Source organism: Myxocyprinus asiaticus, chromosome 44 (assembly GCF_019703515.2).
Source record: "Myxocyprinus asiaticus isolate MX2 ecotype Aquarium Trade chromosome 44, UBuf_Myxa_2, whole genome shotgun sequence".
In the NCBI taxonomy this organism is placed as follows: domain Eukaryota; kingdom Metazoa; phylum Chordata; class Actinopteri; order Cypriniformes; family Catostomidae; genus Myxocyprinus; species Myxocyprinus asiaticus.
In genome coordinates, this window is record NC_059387.1 from 10599860 (window position 1) to 10622881 (window position 23022).

The following is a 23022-nucleotide window of genomic DNA, read 5'->3' on the forward strand; positions in this document are numbered from 1 at the left end:
CTGAAAGCAACATATATTTAAAGCAACACATACAAACATATATATATATATATATATATATATATATATATATATATATATATATATATATATATATATATATATATAAATGTTGCTTTCAGAGGCATTAACTGGAGTATATATATATATATATATATATATATATATATATATATATATATATATATATATATATATATATATAATACAACTAAAGAGAATACAGAGGTTATGTCAGTGCTTTTTCAATTTTATTTACTTACATAATAATAATAATTATTATAATTATAATATAATTATATAAAATAATATGCTACTCAAATATAAATATACAGTATAATATTAAATAATTTAATATACATTTGCGTCTTTATTTTACGCTGTTCATGTTACTGTGTTTTTACATTGTAACTTAATAGTGTCTTAGTAATACTAATGAAGTGCATGTAACTGTAGTGCAATTGTTTTGTTGAGCTGCTTGTACTTATTTATATTGTTATCATTATTGTAATTAATGGTAAATAGTAATATGTAATATGTGTAACAAAGATTCTTTTAAATAAAGTGTTACCAATGTGTTGTTCAAACAAGAAAGATACTGAAAGAATTTGCATTTTTTCGTGGTATCGTGTGTTTTCTGTTCCTCATTGGAAACCCGAGCCCTGATGCCTCAACATCCTCTCTCATTTGTCTCCCCTCTCTCTCAACCCCTGATAAATTGACTGACCAGAACATTTTCTTCATTTTCTCCTCAATCTGTAATTTTCTGCACTGCCTTATATTGGCTTCATACTTAATTATTTTATTTATTTATTTTTTCTCCAAGATTCAAGACTTCTTTGGCACAGCTAAAGAGACAGCATTCTTTATTATATTCCTTTCACATAATCTAAAACCTGAATGGAAATGTAGCCACATCCGTGATTAATTAGTTCAAGACTATTAGGGTTCCATCTCTGTAATTCTTGATTGTAAGCAATTAACAGTTGAATTTTCTAATGGCCAAAAGTTTGATTCTAGTAATTATCCTGTAAGACGCATCAGGTGGTGTTTTGATAGCCTTGCAGGCTTGTTATTGACTCTGGCTCTAGTTCTCCTTGCTGGGGCTGTACGTCTTGGAACATTTAGCCCAGCACCATAACAAAACATAAACCATTTTGAGAACAGCACAGCCACTGACCCCACACCAGTAACATTGGGTCATGCTAGGGCAGGCTTGTTTTTTAAGAACTTTGAGGGTCCCCTGGTGTTTCTTTGAAACTTGAATGCTAGAAACATAAAACTAGACTTTTTTATTACTGTGCTTATCTCCAAATAACAGTCTGCCCCACCCCCCTCTGGCCTATCAGTCTCTTTATCTCACCCATTTCCTTTTCTTGTACCATCCTTATTTGCATTAAAAGGTCAACCTGCCTGATCCCTCTGCGTCCTGGCCATTACCCTTTTTTTCCGGTTCTCCTACATCTGCCTATTCGTATTCATTTTCCACTCCCAAAAAGGTCATTTTGTGGACAGGGAGCAAATTGCTCCACGTACCCTGTGTCCTAACTACATTTTCCAGGATTTAGTAGCGTCTGTGGCAAGCTCTAAAGCTCAATTTGCCTGATGCATGTGCACATCAAGGCCCTTCTTAGCCCGAGTTTGGCCCTCCTGTCAGTACGGCAAGGCAAGTACATTCAGCGTGCAGTTCGGGTAAGCTGGCATCACGACCCGAGCACATCATGTCGCTACCCTGCCACATTTGTAAAGCATGTGCCGTTGAAACGGACAGGTCTAAATGTAACATCACATTGCGGTTACGCCGTGCACCCAGATGGGTCTCAAACATCTAATTAGGGCTACCTGTGTTGCCATATGTTTGGGTTTTGCCTGTGTAATTTATATTTGTGCGTACATGCGGTCCAGGAGCACTCTGTCGTCCCTCTGTATCATTAAAAGATGTTCAAATATCCTTTCTGAAGGGTTCAGATTAGTTATTAGGTACAGTAGGCTTATGCAGGACTGTAATTTTACTGCGGCCGATATGCGATCCATGTGACAGTGTCAAATGTAGAGAGGCAAATTCACTAAATATCGGGGCACTGTATCATGTGGTATTTCAGTGCAAAAACCTGTTTCTTATACATTAACTGCCGGTCATCCAGTATGACTTGTTTTTTCCATGGAACAAAAATCGAGATGTTAGTCGCAGTCTCCATTTACTTTCATTGCATCTTTTATTTTTATTTTTTTAAATTCTTCAAAAAAATGAAAGTGAATGATGACTGTCATTCCACTGTCAGTCCCTAACATTCTGGCAAACATCTCCTTTTGTGTCATGCTTTTAAGTTGAAAAACATGTCTACTCATTTAAATTAATGTTGTGGCATCAGCGCCCGCAGAAAGCAGGCAGTATGTGGAATTTTATCGAAAAGATATGTTTATGTACATTTAGCGACCATAGCTGAACTAATGAATCAAATAATAATAATTGGGCATATATTCAAAAGCACAATGTAGTTGAGCAAATTTTCAGCATTTTAAAGAGCCAATTTGGGTGCCTGGATCATAGTGGTGGAGCAATGCTCTACAGTCCCTGTAAAGTATCATCATAATCTGCTGCATCCTTCACAACCTAGCACTCACAACCGACGTGCAAGATTGGGAATTGCACCATGCAAAATGCATTCAGCACAAATTTTGTTTGTTCAATTGCGATTTTACCTTATTTGCATAATGTCTTCAGTGAATCAGGAGTTAAAACAATGCAGACAGCATATGAAAAGAAACAATGCTACCAGTGGATGTAATTAATTCTTAGTCAGTCACACTGACCAGGCCCTGCGCCAGCTTTAAGATGTAAAGGTGGCCATAGGTCTCCCAGAGTGGGGATTTGGTACCATTGTAAAAACGCATTTTTAATTATTTATTTATTTATGTATTTTTTTGGGGGACATTTGCCATGCGACGTTATTCTTTAAAACACCTTGAAATACAGTGGTACATGAATCAGTCAGTAGCATGGTAAATTAAAGTACCATTGTATTAATCACCCCTTGTAAGACAGGGTGGTGTTTGCCAAGGTGGGCTGAGCTCATGATTGGGTGGGACAAGCCCACCTTGGCCCCCCCTGTGTAATTGGGCCTGCCGCTGACTTTCGTCATTGTAACAACATGTTTGGTCTATAGACAGACTCTTCAGTCCATTTATGTTTGTATTGTTTGTTATCTTTCCTCTGAAGGTCCAGAGGGGTTGGGTTTTAGCATCACCTCCAGAGACGTTCCCATTGGAAGTTCCGCACCCATATATGTGAAAAATATTCTCCCCCGAGGAGCCGCCATCCAGGATGGCCGTCTTAAAGCAGGAGACCGTCTGCTCAAGGTGGGGAAAAGTTGAAGCTATTGTGAGCAACGGGTGACATCACACACCCCTAACTTCCTTTTCTTTTTCACAGCTTCCTCTCACAATGGAACTTCCTGTGCTGAAATTCCAGCATCAAATAAAGCTTTTCTCATTATTTTCCCATTTTTGTGGTATAAATGTTTGGAGGATTTCTGCCCTTAGTCCATTCTGTTTGGTATGTTGGAGGCAAGATGGCCATTGTTTTCCTCTCTCACTTGTGAGAAATACTTGCCTTTTTAATTTCTGAGAGTAAATGACAATAATAAAAAAAAAGAGAACGATTAAAAAAAAAAAAATAAAAAAAAAGAACTTAAGCTGATGGCTGATTTTCAGTGAGAGCCAATCAACAATGGCCATTTCATTTTGAAATGGTACAGGAAACCTGCAGGCTCTCATTCAAGATGCTATGGTGGAGCTAGAAATTCATCCATTTGGCTTAATCCTTGATTCATCACTTTAATAGAGTAAAGGTCTTTCAGAGTGCTGTCGATTCGCCCTGTGGCTTTGTGTTGACATTGAAATGCATGGTAACTGTTTGTAATATTCAGATAACCGCAAAGGGTTCACGAGCGGTTATTTGGTTATTCATTGGGAGTAGGGACTCGGGAATAAAGAACATTTATTTAAATGAAAATGCATCAGACAGTACTCAAAATAGCAGGCAATAAAGTGCACAGTGAGCTATGAGCCTAAATAGCACAATACATAGATCTTAAAGTTTCAACGTTGACACTATTTGCAGATGACAGTAAGTGAAGTGTACCCAATTATTACAGCGCACATGACGTAACATTATGTGAATAATGTTGGTGGAAAAAAAATCAAAACATGATTTAAGAGAAACTTTGCTTATCTAGGCAGGTCTAGTTGACACAAGATCAAAAGCATGTAATGGCAGAGAATAATCATCATGTTAATATGGACATTTGATAATTTATGTAATATACACTGGTGGCCAAAAGTTTGGAATAATGTACAGATTTTGCTCTTATGGAATAAATTGTTGCATTTATTCACTTTTAAGTGGCATTCAACTGATCACAATGTATAGTCAGGACATTTATAATGTGAAAAATTACTATTACAATAAAACAACAACAAAAAAACAACAACAACAAAAAAATACTTTAAAGATTTCTCATCAGAAAATCCTCCACGTGCAGCAATGACAGCTTTGCAGATCATTGGCATTCTAGCTGTCAGTTTGTCCAGATCCTCAGGTGACATTTCACCCCACACTTCCTGTAGCACTTGCCATAGATGTGGCTGTCTTGTCGGGCACTTCTCACGCACCTTACAGTCTAGCTGATCCCACAAAAGCTCAATGGGGTTAAGATCCATAACACTCTTTTTCAATTATCTGTTGTCCAATGTCTGTGCTTCTTTGCCCACTCTAACATTTTCTTTTTGTTTTTCTGTTTCAAAAGTGGCTTTTTCTTTGCAATTCTTCCCATAAGGCCTGCACCCCTGAGTCTTCTCTTTACTGTTGTACATGAAACTGGTGTTGAGCGGGTAGAATTCAATGAAACTGTCAGCTGAGGACATGTGAGGCATCTATTTCTCAAACTAGAGAATCTGATGTACGTATCCTCTTGCTTAGTTGTACATCTGGCCTTCCACATCTCTTTCTGTCCTTGTTAGAGCCAGTTGTCCTTTGTCTTTGAAGACTGTTGTGTACACCTTTATATACTGTCTTCAGTCTTTTGGCAATTTCAAGCATTGTATAGCCTTTATTCCTCAAAACACTGATGAGTTTCTAGAGAAAGCTGTTTCTTTTTTGTCATTTTTGACCTAATATTGACCTTAAGACATGCCAGTCTATTGCTTACTCTGGCAACTCAAAAACAAACACAAAGACAATGTTAAGCTTCATTTAACAAACCAAATAACTTTCAGCAGTGTTTGATATAATGGTAAGTGAATTTCTAGTACCAAATTAGCAATTTAGCATGATTACTCAAGGATAAGGTGTTGGAGTGATGGCTGCTGGAAATGGGGCCTGTCTAGATCTGATCAAAAATTACTTTTTTCAAATAGTGATGGTGCTGTTTTTACATCAGTACTGTCCGACTATACTTTGTGATCTGTTGAATGCCACTTTGGTGAATTGAAGTACCAATTTCCTTCCGAAACAGCAAAATCTGTACATTATTCCAAACTTTTGGCCACCAGTGTAGATCATACATTAAATGAATAGCCCTTGCACACCGGAATGGTTTCAGACAAGTGTATTGGACACAGGAAATAAGAAAAAAATGTCATGTTTACATTCATATACATTATATTGCCAAAAGTATTCGCTCATCTGCCTTTAGACGCATATGAACTTAAGTGACATCCCATTCTTAATCCATAGGGTTTAATATGACATCGGCCCACCCTTTGCAGCTATAACAGCTTCAACTCTTCTGGGAAGGCTTTCCACAAGGTTTAGGAGTGTGTTTATGGGAATTTTTGACCATTCTTCCAGAAGCGCATTTGTGAGGTCAGACACTGATGTTGAACGAGAAGGCCTGGCTCGCAGTCTTCGCTCTAATTCATCCCAAAGGTGCTCTATCGGGTTGAGGTCAGGACTCTGTGCAGGCCAGTCAAGTTCTTCCACACCAAACTCGCTCATCCATGTCTTTATGGACCTTGCTTTGTGCACTGGTGCGCAGTCATGTTGGAACAGGAAGGGGCCATCCCCAAACTGTTCCCACAAAGTTGGGAGCATGGAATTGTCCAAAATCTCTTGGTATGCTGAAGCATTCAGAGTTCCTTTCACTGGAACTAAGGGGCCAAGCCCAGTTCCTGAAAAACAACCCCACACCATAATCCCCCCACCACCAAACTTCACAGTTGGCACAATGCAGTCAGACAAGTACCGTTCTCCTGGCAACAGCCAAACCCAGACTTGTCCATCAGATTGCCAGATGGAGAAGCGTGATTTGTCACTCCAGAGAACGCGTCTCCACTGCTCTAGAGTCCAATGGCGGCGTGCTTTACACCACTGCATCCGACGCTTTGCATTGCACTTGGTGATGTATGGCTTGGATGCAGCTGCTCGGCCATGGAAACCCATTCCATGAAGCTCTCTACGCAATGTTCTTGAGCTAATCTGAAGGCCACATGAACTTTGAAGGACTGTAGCGATTGACTCTGCAGAAAGTTGGCGACCTCTGCGCACTATGCGCCTCAGCATCTGCTGACCCCGCTCTGTCATTTTACGTGGCCTACCACTTCGTGGCTGAGTTGCTGTCATTCCCAATCACTTCCACTTTGTTATAATACCACTAACAGTTGACTGTGGAATATTTAGTAGCGAGGAAATTTCACGACTAGACTTGTTGCACAGGTGGCATCCTATCACAGTACCACGCTGGAATTCACTGAGCTCCTGAGAGCGGCCCATTCTTTCACAAATGTTTGTAGAAGCAGTCTGCATGCCTAGGTGCTTCATTTTATACACCTGTGGCCATGGAAGTGATTGGAACACCTGAATTCAATTATTTGGATGGGTGAGTGAATACTTTTGGCAATATAGTCTATATATATGTATATAGAATATCTTGCACATTATGGCAGTGTGCAGGTTTGTTTTTCTCTTTTCTTAAACTTAAATTGTAAAATAGAAAAATTGGTACATGCAGTTTGCAAAGTCCATCAATCCATCTTCAATAGCCACTTGTCCTATGTAGGGTCACAGTTAGTGCTGGGATAGTAGCCTACTATTTCAGTCCAAAGGCAGGGAAACACCTTGAAGAGGTGGCCAGTCCATCACAGGGCAACACACATAGACATACATATTAAAACTCTCACTCACACCTACAGGCAATTTAGGGTCTCCGATTAACTTAACCTGCATTTCTTTTGGACTATGGGGGAAACTGGAGGAAGCCCATGCAAACACAGGAAGAACATGCAAACTCCACACAGAAAGGCCCAGTTGAGCTGTGACTCAAACCCAGGACCTTCTTGCTGTGAGGTGACAGTGCTAACCACTGAGCTGTCATGCCGTCCTAGTTCGCAAAGTGAATTTGCTAAATATACAATGACATAAAATGATTTTTTAAATTTATTTATTAAGACAAAAACAGGGTATTTTGCTCTCATATTTTAATTTTGTGTGTGTATGTGTGTAGGTTAATGGAGTGGATCTGAATGGAAAGACTCAGGAGGAGGTTGTGGCATTGTTGCGCTCCACTCCCATGGGAGGCACTGTAGGTCTACTCATCGTCAGGCAAGAGGATGTTTTCCTTCCCCGTGAAGTGGTGAGTCATTCTCTCTCTTTCTCCCTCCCTATTTCTCTCGAACACACACAACCCTAAATGTGCAATCTAACACTTCCCATTGTAAAATGCCTTTACAATGGCCACTGTTAAACTGTTCCTTGATATCACACAGAGTTCATATAGCACCATGAAATGGCCTCCTCAACGCTTTCCTGCCTCGGGCCTATTTAGGTCACATGTAAACTACAGAGGCAGCTGCCACCCACTTTAACTCTCATTTTTATTTTCATATTATATCATTTAGGAGTGAAAATGAACTCCAGGCTGCCTTTGCAGTTGTATGCAAATTTATTTGTAGGTTAACATTCCATAAAGATGCTTCTTAATTCAGTGAATGGTGAAGGTTCCTATTGGCCATCTGACTGATCTATTGTTTGCAGTGTCACTAATCTTTCTAATTTACACTTAGGAGCTTTGACGAAAGGCAGATCTATTTAAAGAAGGCTCTACACATACACCAGGCAAATACTTGAACACTTCTAGCTACACGCCACTGTTTTCTGAAATGTGTCATAATGCAATTCATTATACAGTGCAAGTACCTGTCACATTCACTGTGTTGCCACAAGGGGCAAAATAGCAGGAATTATTGTGCTCATCCATAGACATTGTCTAATTTTCAGTTTATACACCACCCCAATTGTTTTATCAAATATCTTGGCCTCTGAGTGGACTAGAAGCTCAATGTAGAAAACTAAGATCCATTTTATCATCAATAGTCGATAACCTATTTTTCAGATGATTTGTTTAGCATGATTTCCTGCTAGATTGCATATTTTGTTCTGGACTTCTTAAATATAACATTGGATTATTCACCCAAGCAAGCTCACAGACAAGTAAAAAATAGTAATTTTGTAGAAAACTGCCTAAGAGTTAAAAAGTTTGTGGCTACCTGGGGATTACAACAGCAGTGATCGGGCATAAAAGAGGTTTTTGTATTTGATGTCTTACAGAAATCATATTTCACTTTCTTATTCTTTTGAAAATATTTAGAACTGTGGTATTAGGGCATTCACATTTGAGACAGAAATTTGTTCGATCTAAACGGCCCCTAAAATCTCCATTTGTGTTCCAAGAATGAAAGAAAGTCATTCAGGTTTGGAACAACATGAAGGCGAAGGCTATCATGAATTAAAGAAGGTGATTACCTGTCCATACAGATATTGTTCAATCCAGTACTGTTGTTATGTGTACAAGAACATTTTATAGCCTTACTTGTTAATAAATGTCTTTTATGCAGACATTGACTCTCTCTCTCTAAAATTTGGAGTTGAAGACATCAGAATGAGAGGGGTGGGAAAAGAGAGAGATGAGATAACGTGTTGGATGCTTCATTACTCTTTTTGTCATGTTAACATTCAGGAGGCTTCAGCTTTTCACACCGTTCAGGCGTTAAAGGATCTCAATAATCCATACAAGTACGTTCATAAAAATCAGATTACAAAAGCATCGCTCCACTGCTGACAGTTATTGCAAATAAAGTGGAGAGAAAGGACAGAGGAGGGTTACTGATGCAGTATTGTGTCTGTGTATGTTTGAGAGAGAGAGAGAGAGAGAGAGAGAGAGAGAGAATGTGATGGTTTAATATGGTGAGATGATGGTGATGCCATGGTAAGGTTGTCACGTGAGCCAATCACGGCAGTGGACTATTAACGCATAATATATGAAGTTCTAAATCAAAAGACTGAGTGACAGAGAGCCATTAAAGCCATGCCTTAGTGACAGGTTACAGTCCAATAAATCAGCACGGCCAAGTATAGATAACCCAGCATAACTTTATGATGTTTAATAACAGGATACAATTAACATCAAGTTATTATATGATTGTTTGAGCTCTTTTATGAGCTCTTCTACGAATCCAGCCAGACAAATTGTTTGTTGATTGCTATTTAAGTAATAAGGTAGCCGAGGCTATATTTGCAATGTAGCATGGCCTTGAGGGTTATTACTACATTATAATAAAATGGTTATTACTACATAATAGAACTGTGTAACATAATAAATGTGTGTAATTATTTTTTTTTTTCTGTTAAAGTACTTCTATCCTAGCTTAATATGCGTGATTTTGGGATGAGGCTATATATATATATATATATATATATATATATATATATATATATATATATATATATATATATATAATTATTATTATTATTATTATTATTATTATTATTTATTTATTTATTTATTTATTTTTTTCACCATTGATAGACGAGGGGAGTATATGGGAAACTTGTTTGAAAATATTAATTATTTTTGCAATTACGCTTGATGATGTCAGTGGTGTTGAAATTACAAACTTTAGTTAAGGACACACATTTCACAAAACCTGAAACTAAAATGTCCAGGTCCTATTTTATTTTACTGCAAAATTAAAAGAAACAAAATAGAAATGTATCATTTGTATATACTGTAGGAAATTAAGCCTATTTTTAGGGCCATTATGATTTTTTACATTTTGACATAATTTTCATGACAGGCATGGTTGGGGAGTAACAGAATACATGTAACGGGATTACGTATTTAAAATACAAAATATAAGTAACTGTATTCCACTACAGTTACAATTTAAATCATTGGTAATTAGAATACAGTTACATTCAAAAAGTATTTTGATTACTGAAGAGATTACTTTGCATTTTATTATTTCATTTAATATTTAGTCCTTTCAGATGGAAAACATTTATACATAAAAATGATGCGATCCAAAGTGCATTTGAACAGCGGTGAAACACTTTCTTATGATTTGTTACATTCATACGAGCAGACAGAGAAGTGAGTTTGAAGTAAGTGTGGAGCACAAGAAATAGAACTAAACCTTGTATAAATTGTCAGCTTTACACTAAGCTAAAATGCTATTTATAGTAATTTTACATGCACATGTTTCCAGGCACGATCATATTTTTTTTATTAAGAAAATTCACTTTGGATCATAATTTCTTTTTTTCTAGTAAGACCTTTGATATTAGGGCAAAAATCATATTCTTGATCATTTTAGTATTCTTTAATGTAAAAATATCTAAAAATCCTTAAGATCAGTTTGATTTATCTTGTTTTAGAAACAACACAGCATAAGATATTTAGGTTTTTCAGAGAATGTATTTTTAACGTGTATTTTGTCTTACTGTACTGGCAGTGTTTTTATAGTCAAAACAAGTGAAAAATCTAGTGAACAAGTGAATCTACCAGTGCTGAAGAAGTATTCCAGAGTATTTAGAATATGTTACTGACCTTGAGTAATCTAACGGAATACATTACAAATTACATTTTACAGCATGTATTCTGTAATCTGTAGTGGAATACATTTCAAAAGTAACTTTCCCATCCCTGATGACAGGTACGCACATTTTACGGACATGTTACTGTAATGAGAACTGGGGGGTATAATATGCTTAACACGTGTGTGGATGCTGTATTTTGGCTTCATTATGTACAATGCATAACTTAAATTCATTTAAATTATTGTTGTACTGTATACATACAAATGTGCATATCCTTTTTATGTGTACTACAGTATTGTACAGTATTGACTTTTCCCTGTAAACATTTACCTACTGTTTAAATCGGTATCTAAAAAGCTCAGTGTGATACACAATAGCAAATTGACATTCTTGTATAGTACAGTAAGCAGTCAGTGTCAACAAAACAGTAGAACAAAAATTACATTTGTATATAACAAACATTTCCTGGGTTGACTGCCATGGTGAAAAAAACATCTAAACATTTTGAAGAGTACAGCTCACATGATAAAAAAAAACAAAAAAAACAAAAAAAAAAAACTTTTCATTTTGGTGGCATTGGCCAATTTACTGACACAATAACTAGGTTTTGAAGCATGAATTAAATGTTTTGGGTGAGTTACTACATTTTGCAGACAAGAGTTGTGATGTCCCATAAAACAGTAGTGACAGTTGCACTTTCAGTTTAGAGAATGTTAAGACTATTTAAAAAAAATGAGCTAAAGCAATTGTAACTGTAACTGTAACATAGTTGGCAGTGACTGGATGATGCTTGCCATTACTTTGAATCACAATTATTTATGCTAATTTCGGATTGGTAAAATGCTTCAGGACTGGCTATCACTTGTTTGTTTGACAAAGCAAAGAGAGAACATTGAGATTTTGTTGCCAAAGTAGAAAAAAAACTAAAAAACAAAGACATTGTTACATAAAAGTAAAATCAATTCAAATCATTTTTATTTGTATAGTTTTTTAAAACAAATTTTATTTGTGCTTTTCCCAATACATTTTGTTCCAATGCAGCGTTACATACAATCAGCTGTAATGTCTGTAATGTCCCAAAAACATGAATAACAAACACTCCTGGAAACATAATAAAAATGTGATAAAAAAAAAAAATGTAGCTTGGTATTATTTAAAATTTGACAACTTAATCCCGCTGTCCCATGTGAGAACATCCATTTTTAGGAAAACTATTTCTCTAGATTATTTTTTATTTTTTTTTCTCTAGACACAGCAGTCACGTTCGGGTCTCAAGAGGTTAAGTGTCCTGAAAATAATGTTATAATGAAAATAACAGTCCTAAATGTAGGCTTCATTTTCTTTTTGCAAAATATAATTTCTTTTTTTTTTCCTTGATTGATTTCAAGTTAAATATGACCAGGACATTTTCTTTAAATCACCCCAGGACAGGTCTCTTGAGAATCACCCCATAGATGATACTTTGTTGTGTATAGTAACTATGCTCTGTATATTAACTGTAGTTTTAAAATAGTGAGCCTGTCCACATCTCACTCTGAAAATAACGAATAATTCTAACAGCTAATGTGCTGATGATAGTCCTATTTATTTATTTATTTATTTTCATTTATCTGTACACATACAATTAGCCTTCCAGATGGGAATTGCAGACATTTTCTGAAAGTGTGACTTATTGATAGGGGCATCAGCTTTAACCTTTGCTCACAGCCGAAGTCCAGTCCTGAGGGAACTGCAGAAAAAAAGAGCTTTGATGCCCCCGGTCGGCCCTCGCCCTTTAAAGAGAAAGTGAAGCGCGAGGAGGAGGCAGCAGCATGGGAAAACCAAATCAATGAAGCGCTGTCTTTGGAGTGTTCTGGAGTGAGGCTGAGGGGCTGCTGTTAGTTTAGTGCAATTATAGTTCATGTGGGATGGTCAGTTTCATGTACTCATGAGATTCCTCAGTCCTGAGTTGATCTTTAAACAATTATTAGTGCTTGCTACTGTTCTGACAGGTGGATCACCGATTATTATCATCAAACATTGGACCCTTTCTGGGTCAATTAACTTAGCTTGGACCTAATGGGTAAGTTATGTGTGTAAAGGCATGGTCACACCTAGGTGAAGAAGAAGTGACCGAATGAAGTGATTGTAAAAATCTGCATCTGCTACGTACGAAGGACCATCACACACAGAGGTCTTTGCCAAACCAAGCAACTTGCTGTTGGTAAATGATGCAAATTTGCCAACTATTTCAAAATTCACCAAACTTAAATGCGCACAAAATTTGTGTAGGGAAACTTCATCCTCAATGGAAGTCCATCAGAAAGAAATTCCTGAGCAAAAGGATTCCCATTGAAATGATTCTATTTTGCCAGCGAAATCTCACTGTGCAAGAGTGAACATAACCGTACCTCAAGAGTTGTGAACCATTTGATCTCTCTCCAACACCTTAAGTTTCTTCACACTGCCAGAGATAAAATCATTTTGTGACAAGGAGGAGGGCATGGCCGGACCATGATGGAGCACAGCCAGTGCTGAATCAGCTGAACAGTGGGAGAGCGAGATAAGGGGCGGCCAGAGGCACCGATTCGAGAGAGAGAGGCACACCTGGCTGCGCTGCACATTTTTTATGTTGGTTTTAAGTTTACCATTAAACTTAATGTTTAAATTTTCAGCCGGTTACCGCCTCCTCCTTGCCCGTCTGTTATGTGTTACAGTGGTGCCGAAAGCCGGGAGGGAGGAGGGATGTGCTGGTGAAGAGTCCTCGCCACGCTGCCATCTGCTAGGGGAGCGGCAGCAAGTCCTCCGGCCCCTGTTGGACAGAACCACTCCTTCACTTCTCGGCAGACAGCTGCGGTTCCTCCAGCTCTCGGCAGCCGGCAGTGACCCCTTAGTCCCCAGGCAGACGGCCACCGAGAGTTGGAGGAACTGTGGCCGTCTGCTGAGAAGGTATGAAGTGGTTCTGGCCGCCAGGGGCCGGAGGACTTGCTGCCATCCGCCGTGGGAGGAGTGGGCTGGCATCCGCCAGATGGCGGAGGAGCAGTTGAGGACCGGGCGACAGCATGTCCGGGAGCCTGCGAGCAAGTCCTTCTCTCTCTCTCCTCTCTTTCTCTCTCTCTGTGTGTCTCCGCTCACCTTTCCCTCTCCTCACGCCTCCCCTCGTCTCATCCCCCAGGTTCACAGGAGGTGGGGTGGGCCACTGGCTGACGGAATGGCCGGAAGGGCAGCATCTGAGTTAGTCAGACCGGTGGCACCCCGGCCTGAATCGGGCGGGGGAGGAGTGTCACACGCGGCCGCGCTGCACATTTGTTTATGTTGGTCTTAAGTTACCATTAAACTTTGTTTACTGTTCAGCTGGTTCCCGCCTCCTCCTTGCCTGTCCTTTATGTGTCACACACTTGAAGTCACCAAATCTGTGCTTTTTGTTCTTACTTGACTGCTTTATCCAGCTGGAAGGGATTTTTTTCCACCATCGGGCCGAATGGTTCTGAGAGTAGTAAGTAATGTTTCCAGTAGCATTTCTACTTGAGCATGGTTTGATTTGATACGGCACACATTCAGACTGTTCCCAGCCCTGATTTCTCAACACTCAAGACAGAGAACCATGCTGGTGGAACGCCTTCAGTGATGTGGTGACTCACGATCGGTCACTTGCTCAGTCTGTGCATTCTAATCCAGAAAAGAATCGGCAACCTTATCAAAGAGCCCGAATCTGTATGGATCGGTGTGGTTCTGCAACATAAACTGTTTCGCCTGATGATGGAATGCTCCTTGTTTCAAGTGTCAAATCACTTTCTGCACTACCATTGGTAGGCGATGCATCGTGTCACTGCTCATTTGCATGAAGTTGAGCTGGGCTTAACTTTGTCACATTGCCAACAGTAGCCGAAAATTTGCCAGATCATTGACAGTATATGACTTCAGATCGCTGGGTTGTGAAATCACATGAAGTCGTAGCTTACGCTAGTCAAGAACCATCCATTTTTGTGTGCAACATGTATCAGATGGTTAGTAAATGTTCCACTGGCACTCCATTTGCATCTTATAATTTACGTTGTCATTCGTTTAGAGGAGGGCCTTAAATGCAAACCAGTTATCTCTGTTTTCAATGAGAAAAAACAGATATGAGAGATGAAATGATGTTGAAAGATGGATTTCAGATAAGCATAGATGGATAGTCAGGCCGGGGATTATGGAGGAGCAAACGGGTGAAAAAATGAGATAAATTACTAAAGTGGGAGGATCTTGGTAGAGCAGGAGGGAGTGGAACTCAGCAGGAGACAGATGGAGCAGAAGATGGAGAGAGGGAGAATGAATGAGACAGCCATCTCAGGGAGCCATCAAAAACTTGGTTGATAAACCACTGTAGAGAAAAGAACTGACGACAGCGGCATGGGAGCAAACGTGTTTTGACAGACATCTTACACTTGATAAAATCTTACCTTATCACTTCGGCAAGACACATACACTCAAATCAACATGCATATACTCCTGACAAACACTCTGCTGATGAATTATTCATGTCAGAAAACGCAATTACCTGACACACTAATATGGCCAGTGGCAGTGTGAATGCATTAAAACAACACAACACACACACAGGCAATTCCATCGTGTAAACAAAAAGCACGCCACTCGCTGCTGCCAGCTGTCTGACCGGCACTGGCCATAATTCATCGCCGCTTTGGATCTCCCAGCGTGCACTGCTGTGAGCACTCTGAAGTTGTGCACGTTTGCGACCGCTGCTAAACTACAGTGACAAGCTCAGTTTGTATATCACCTCCTTTCCCTGAGAAAATAAATAACTCATTGTGAAGTCTTGAAGAGCCATGGTAGACAGAAGGAAACAAAGGAACAAAAATAAATGGAATTACCTCCAAAGCTTTGCCTGAAGATGAAGCTGGCTCGATAGATATTGGTGACTCTCAGTTTCTTGAGTGACAGAACAAGGTGTCTAGGGATGGACAAGAGAAGCCAAGTACTCGCAAGTGACATCAGTCTTAAAAACGCAATAATTTTCAGCAATGGCATTGTCAGTGTGAGAAGCCCGCAACACTTGATTTGGACAGGATTAGGGGGCATTCACACAGGACATGTTCTTGAGTTCAAAAACAGCTAGATGTAGTGAAACTGGTTACTTTTTGCAATAAGATTATATTTGTTACATTAGTTAATGTGTTAGATGTCATGTAAGGAATAATTGATTATAGACCATTTAATTAATTAAAAATACTGCACACCCGAGGTGGTAATTCTACACCTCTGCTGTGCAGTATTTTTCAATAATTCAATGGGCTGGAGTCAATTATTCTGCTTATGCCACAGTTACCACATCTTAAGACATCGTTCAGGGTTTTATCTCAAGACAATTTCTGGTTTCTGTCCCTAAAATGCTCTTGTGAGAGGAACTACTTTCTTCCGCCACAGATTCAGCATCTAACTTTGATACAGCTGAAGCCTTCGCTGGTAGTTCTAAAATGTCACTTTAGAATTAGAAATTGATGATGCACTGCTTTTCAGCATTGAAGTAACATAGTGCGTGTGTGCTTGTGGGCTTTTGTATGTGCGTGTGTGTGTCAGCGTGTGTCAGTAATAACATTGCTTCAAATTGCCAAGATGTACGTTTAAGTATACTTCTCAGCAGCAGCAGCGAGTGTCACCGTTCTTGTATACAGCTTTTCCATTGCTTAACAAATGTTTACAATCCCACTGAGTCACGGGGGTGCGCTGACTTTGCTCCCGAGAGAGTGTCTGTGAGACCGAATGAGAGGGGGTCCGTGTACCTTCGGATAATTTTTTTTTTTTATCTTCAAAATGGAATAACCAATAAACCGACCGTTTACTCATTTTTCATCTAGAAAGAAATTATAAAAATTGAGAAAACACTTTATTTTCATTGTTACGTTTCATATAAGCAGGAATTCTATTTCTCGTTTTTCATTCAAGTGCTTAAAATAATTGTACAATCTTATTATTTGATTTGCACAAGTGGATGGACATGCCCATTTCTACTGATTGGTTAAACCTGCAATGTCATCTGTCCTTCCTCATTCTTTTTCTTCAGAATAAAAGCATTTTCACACGAGACATGGCGAGCGCTAAATTACTGCAAGTTTATCGCATAGCCTACATTGAGGACAGCTTTATTTTTTGTATTTTATTTTTTACAGTCAGTGGGGTGCTCACGTTGCAATTTCAGGTGTGCATGTTGGCTACAGCCAGAAAGGACTTTATTTTGCCCGATATGTCTATCTGTATACCTTTTTAAAAGTGAAATATCGGTGAGGATGTAAATTTGTGTCCATACACAGTAGGCTATGTGTTAAACAGAACAGAATGAACCTTACATTTGTAATGGCTACAAATAGTTTTCATTTAATTTTACCATTTAACCATGAACTGATTGAATAAAATGACACCCTCATCTATTATGCAGTTGTCTCTCTTTAACATGTGGGCTATACGATTTGCATAGACAAGATGTTACCTTCAGTACATGCATTCAACCATTATGCAATACAATATTATTTATGGACAGCAAATGTGTTTAAAACTTAATGAGAATTAAGTAAAATATTTGTTGTACATAAGTAATGCTCTTCTAGCCACAATTTGATTATGGTTTTTAATATTATTACCCCATTATAATAGCCGGCCTTATTAATATTAGGCCTATACCCCATGTGTGTACATTGGGTTTTTGGCTTGATGTAGCCTACCAGCAACGCAATTCTCTAAGACCGGGTTGGATTAACGGGCAACACTGTTAATACACTTTCAGTGTAGGCCTATTATTTTAAAAAAGTAAATAAATAAAAAAAAAAAAATAATAATAAAACAGATGATCAGTTACTCAGATGATCAATAAATTAATTTCACTAGGGATTCATGCTTAAGGAAGGGGTCATACGGGCCATTTTCAGGTCAGATAAGTTGGTCTAATGATTTTTTATTATTATAATTTTTTTTTTTTTTTTTTTTTGTAAACCAAGCAAAATGCAACTACATGTCATCGAAAGTAAATCAGGAATAGGGCACATTTAGTTGCATTTTATTTCATGAATTAAGTGAAGAAATCTGCGTGACTCGCGCCCTGACAATGAACTTGAAACTTGCCGAATAAAGACTGGAAAGCAAAAGGTGTAACTACAAATGCAATAAATAAATAAATAATAATACACAAACAATAAGGGCTAAGCCCCTTCCCTCAAAAAAAATCCTATGGTCCTTTTGTGTCCTTTATAGGATACTCCTCAAAACCATGATGACGATGTCCTGCAAGGCTTATTTACATCCAATTAACATTTATATTTCCTCTTATGTTTCCCCTGCAATTATTCACTTGACTTAATTATCATTAATAATAATAATATCAACAACAACAATACAGTCCACATAAGTATATTTAGTTACAGTTAGGTCTGTGCACAGCATCCCAATTCATAATTTTCCTTTAAAAAAAAAGCACTGCCACCCCATCCCGCGGTGACAAAAGCGAGTTGGTGAGTTCAATGGTTGTCGTATCCAGGTGTCCATTGCTTGAAGAATTTATCTGCAAAACAAACGGCAAACTTGAACTTGGTGAACTCTTATTTTCCATGAAAGGGATTGAGGAAGAATAGATGATGGTGCGCATTGACCAATCAGTGGAAACAGGAGTGTCAGACTGCCCACACGTGCAAAACAAATATTCAAGTTAGAATCTCTGCTTACATGCATGAATGAAAAATATGTTTTCTTGTTTTTGGCTATTTCTTTCTATTTCAGATACAACATAAATTGTTGTGATGTGATAAAGAGAGAGAACGTAAATGTGATAAATGAACGGTTTATTGTGGTGTGGCTCTGTTTGTTGGTTGCAACTCAAGTCTCTGTGTGTGTGTGTGTGTGTGCATGCATATATATATGTGTGCAATTGTGGGTGAGATGAGAGAGAGGGAGCACAAGGGTGCTTTTCAACCGAAATGTATATAAATTTGGCATGTTATAGACATTTTTGACATTCTTAACCGATTTACTTTAACCAATGTTGAATTGTTTTGTATGGTTATTTTGCTGTGGTCACCTGTACGGCATGTGTGAGAGAGTGGGTGAGATGAGAGCGAAAGAGAGAGGAAGTATGGTGTTTTCAACCGAAATTGAAATAAATTTAGGATTTTATAGACATTGTCATTCTTATGTGATGTACTTAAAGGGATAGTTCACCCAAAAATAAAATAAAAAATCGCATGATTTACTAACCCTCCTGGCATTCCAGATGTGTAAGACTTTCTTTCTTCTGCAGAAAACAAATGAAGATTTTTTGAAGAATATCTCACATAAAGGGAGCATCAAAGTAATCCATAAGACTCCAGTGGTTAAATCCATATCGTTAGGTCTGGGTGAGAAACAGGCACATTTTTAAATTATTTTTTATTTTATTTTTTCATAAATTTGACCCCCTGCCCAATAGGGGGTGATATGCATGGAGAATGTGACTCACCAAGAACAGAAGAAGAAGATTGTGAATATTGATCTGTTTCTCACCCATACCTGTCATATCGTTCTGAAGACATGGATTTAACCACCAGAATCATCTGGAATACTTTTATGTTGCCCTTATGTGGATTTTGGAGCTTCAGAATTTTGGCACCCATTCATTTACATTGTACAGACCAAAAGAGCTGAAAATTTCTTCTAAAAATCTTTGTTTGTGTTCAGCAGACGAAAGAAAGTCATACACATCTTGGATGGCATGAAGTAAATGATGAGATAATTTTCAATTTTGGGTGAACTAACCCATTAACCAATGTCTTTGTCTTAATTTTGTTGTAGCCTGTATGGCTCTATGAAATAACTGAAATAATTTTGCTAAGTGATATGGAACCGTTATGCAGTCAAGACCTGGAACTACTTCAAAGCCGTGTGTTTACTGGAAAATAATTGCACACCTTAGAACATCCGACATGCAGTCAGAATCAAGCATTCAGCAGACCCATGGTATAAGAACTGAAAATGTACATTGATTTTGTATTTATTTATTTTACAGCATTTATTAGTTGTGGTTGATGTTAATTTGTAGAAATTGTCATTGTTTGTTCATGTTAGTTCATAATGCAGAATGTCCTGTACTGCTTTTCAGCAGCGGCGCTCAGTGCTAAATGTCTACTGAATCTCTAGCGCCACGGCATGATACCCAAGTTGTGAGCTTGTATTCTGAATTAAATATAATGAGATAAAAAGAGAGTGCTGCAAAATAATGCAAAAAAACAAAATGTCTCTTTATCGAATTGTGTTGGGAGGAACGATCCAAAGAAATAAAATCGAAATCAAGATATGACCTTATGTGAATATTAAATTGCAAAGGGCTGTGATCTAATAGTCTTATTCACAATTATTCTGTGTTATATTACGAGAAAATATTCAAGCTCACTGGGTTCCAAAAAATAATGAGGGAAAAGTGTTGTTTAATGTTCATATGACAGCATGTAACTAGCTACAGATAAACTTTTGCAATACCTTTTTTATTAAATCAATTTGATCATATAAATGTAAATAATATATAATATAAATATATTAAATAATAAACTATATAAATGGTATACAGAAAATATTACAGAAATTGCATTAACAACTATATATAACTGCTGTAAAGGTAGTGCTTATTGTTAGTTTATGTTAAATATTTGTAAGTGTTACTGTGCAACTGATGGAATAAAATGGACCTTAGGCCACATCAGAGACTATATAGCCCATGATGGACCACTGCAATTAAAATTAATGTGAGAAATTAGAATACCCAATGGCCAATGGATGTACAAAAGGAAGTCCCACCTTACAGGTGCAAGAAGAAGCACAATCAGATTTTACTGCTAATTTAAAATATGTTCTTTGATCGTTATCTTGACAAACTGTTCTGGAGTTGTCTGTCTTTCTCCATTCAAGTAGATAGGGGCTGTACTTTTATGCCACTTGTTTACAGTTTATATTATTCCAAAGATGGCCACACAGTGGACTGACTTGGTTTGAAAGGGACTTTGGCCACATCCACACTAATCCGTTTTCATTTGAAAACTCCATTTAAGTTTCCTAAAGTCATTGTTTTCCAAATTTTGTGGTAATGGAGAGCGTTTTCTAAATTCTTCGTTTTCAGTGGTAGAAAACAGAATCTCAGTGTGCCATAAACATAGCGAAATCAATGTATACATCAGACGTCCATCTGGTGTATATGCACATAGACCAACAATGTGAAAATAGTGCAACAAAATTCACTCCATCACACAACGTCCTACATCAAGTAATCAAATTTTTGGCTGCTGTATCTGTCGAGTACTTGAGCAGTTAAAATGACAAAAATTCCCATCCCTAATCTGACTGAAGGACATTGCCAATGAACCCATCAGATTTTGTTATAGTAGCTACAGTAGATCAGAACCAAGGTTCTAAGCAGTCACAACATATTTGAGTTTAGTTGTTTGGAAAACATGATCTCAAGCTGTTTTTGAACACTTGAAACAATTTCGTATCTATAATGTTCTGCCACAGGTTCACAGAAAATAGTCCTATGAATGTCAATGTCCTTTTTTATTCTTTTTCAATAATATTCCCATCTGTAAACTGTATTCAGTTGGAGCTCATGCCAAGTTCAAGTTGATGTTCAAAACTATTGCCTTTTTCAGACATACAATAACTTCAACTCATCAAAGCTTTTGGCGATCCAATCCAAAATCTAGTACCAACCGGATGTCAGTATGTACGGGAATGTCATTTCAATTCAGCACATAACAGTAATTAAACAGTGCATTAAATTCCTCTTCATGACTAGTTCAGACTTTTCATGGATCCATTAGAGGCAGAATCTGCCAAGAGAATCTTAATTGCACAATTAATTTGAACGCTGATGTCTACTGACATATGGATCTATGGTGTCTATTGAGGCCAGATCCAGACAAATTGTGACAGATTCTATTTTAATAACTTTTGATGTGTTGGCTTGATATCCTGCGAAGTGACACACATTTCACCAGTCATCTCAAAATCTGTTGGGCCTTTTCTACTTGTTTTTGAAAGATGCCAAACTTATTGTTGCTCATTTCCTGTTTTGTTTCAATTTCTTGACTATTTTTAAAACTGAAATGATTTTGTGAATGTTAAATTGTTAGGAATCGACGGAAACAATAAAACTTTTGTTTTCCATATCATTGCTTTGGACCTTTAGGGTCTAAGCTTTTCCAAATCCTCACAATTATTCACAGGAGATATTATCTCTAGTTTCTCAGAATCACTTTGTTCATTGTGCATTTGCAGTACACTTGCACATACATTTGTCTTTTTCAGTGCCAACAGAAAGGTCATTTCTCTACATTAATTGCCTACATTAAAGGCATACATATTTGTTAAGAATTTGTTTGCTTGATGTGAGAACTTAAGTTGAACTCAAGGAGGGGGGGGGGGGGATGGGGGGGGGAATCAAATCAGCATGGGACCTGGGTAAGGTTGCACCAGCTGTGCGTAAGTTCTCATGTAAGTTTGGACGTAAAGTTCACACTAAGGGCTTAGTAACTACTAGTTAGTTTGTAACTAAGTCAGTGCTTAATTTGGTTGCACCACCTGTTCTTAAGGCAAGACTTAACTAGTAGGTCGTAAGCTCTCCGTAAAGTAATGCGTAGTTGCATAATATGACGTTTACCTGTATTGATCCAATAAACAGCCTTGAAATTTGTACACAGAAGTGTTAAAAAGCCATCAGCTTCAATTTGATCTTGTTACGGTTGATGTTCAAACCTTGTTTGCTCACGTAACTGTCAGCTGTAATAAATTATATCCCCATTAAAATACGATATGTAATAAAAGTAGATTTAATAAATATTAAGTTTTGCGTAAATATTATATTTGCCCTGTGTAAATTACAATAAATAGGAACTGTATCTAAAATAAATGAGGGGTGATAAATAAATATTAATACAACAGGCTGGGAAAATAGACATTTGTTCATTTTAATATCCTATATATATATTTTGAATGTGTTGAAACTTGACACCGGGCGACACATCCTGAAAACTGCACCGTTTGATCGGTTTCATGCTGAAGAGCTTTTTAAAAGTAATTTTTTCTCTCTCTCTCGTAAATGTAAATGAGTGTAAATGCCAACATCATCATATATGTCGAAATGATTGATGCCTGTCACGCAA

General features: G+C 37.7%; 1 protein-coding gene across 2 annotated transcripts in view; it reads left to right on the top strand.

Annotated features, from left to right (window-relative positions):
- Window positions 1-23022, top strand: part of pard3aa (par-3 family cell polarity regulator alpha, a) — a 689440-nt gene that overhangs the window by 334379 nt on the left and 332039 nt on the right. For both annotated transcript variants that reach the window (XM_051687637.1, XM_051687638.1), the window contains exons 10-11: window positions 3221-3360; window positions 7503-7631. In XM_051687637.1, coding sequence (XP_051543597.1) covers window positions 3221-3360; window positions 7503-7631 — 269 coding nt within the window. The remainder of the gene's footprint in view (window positions 1-3220; window positions 3361-7502; window positions 7632-23022) is intronic.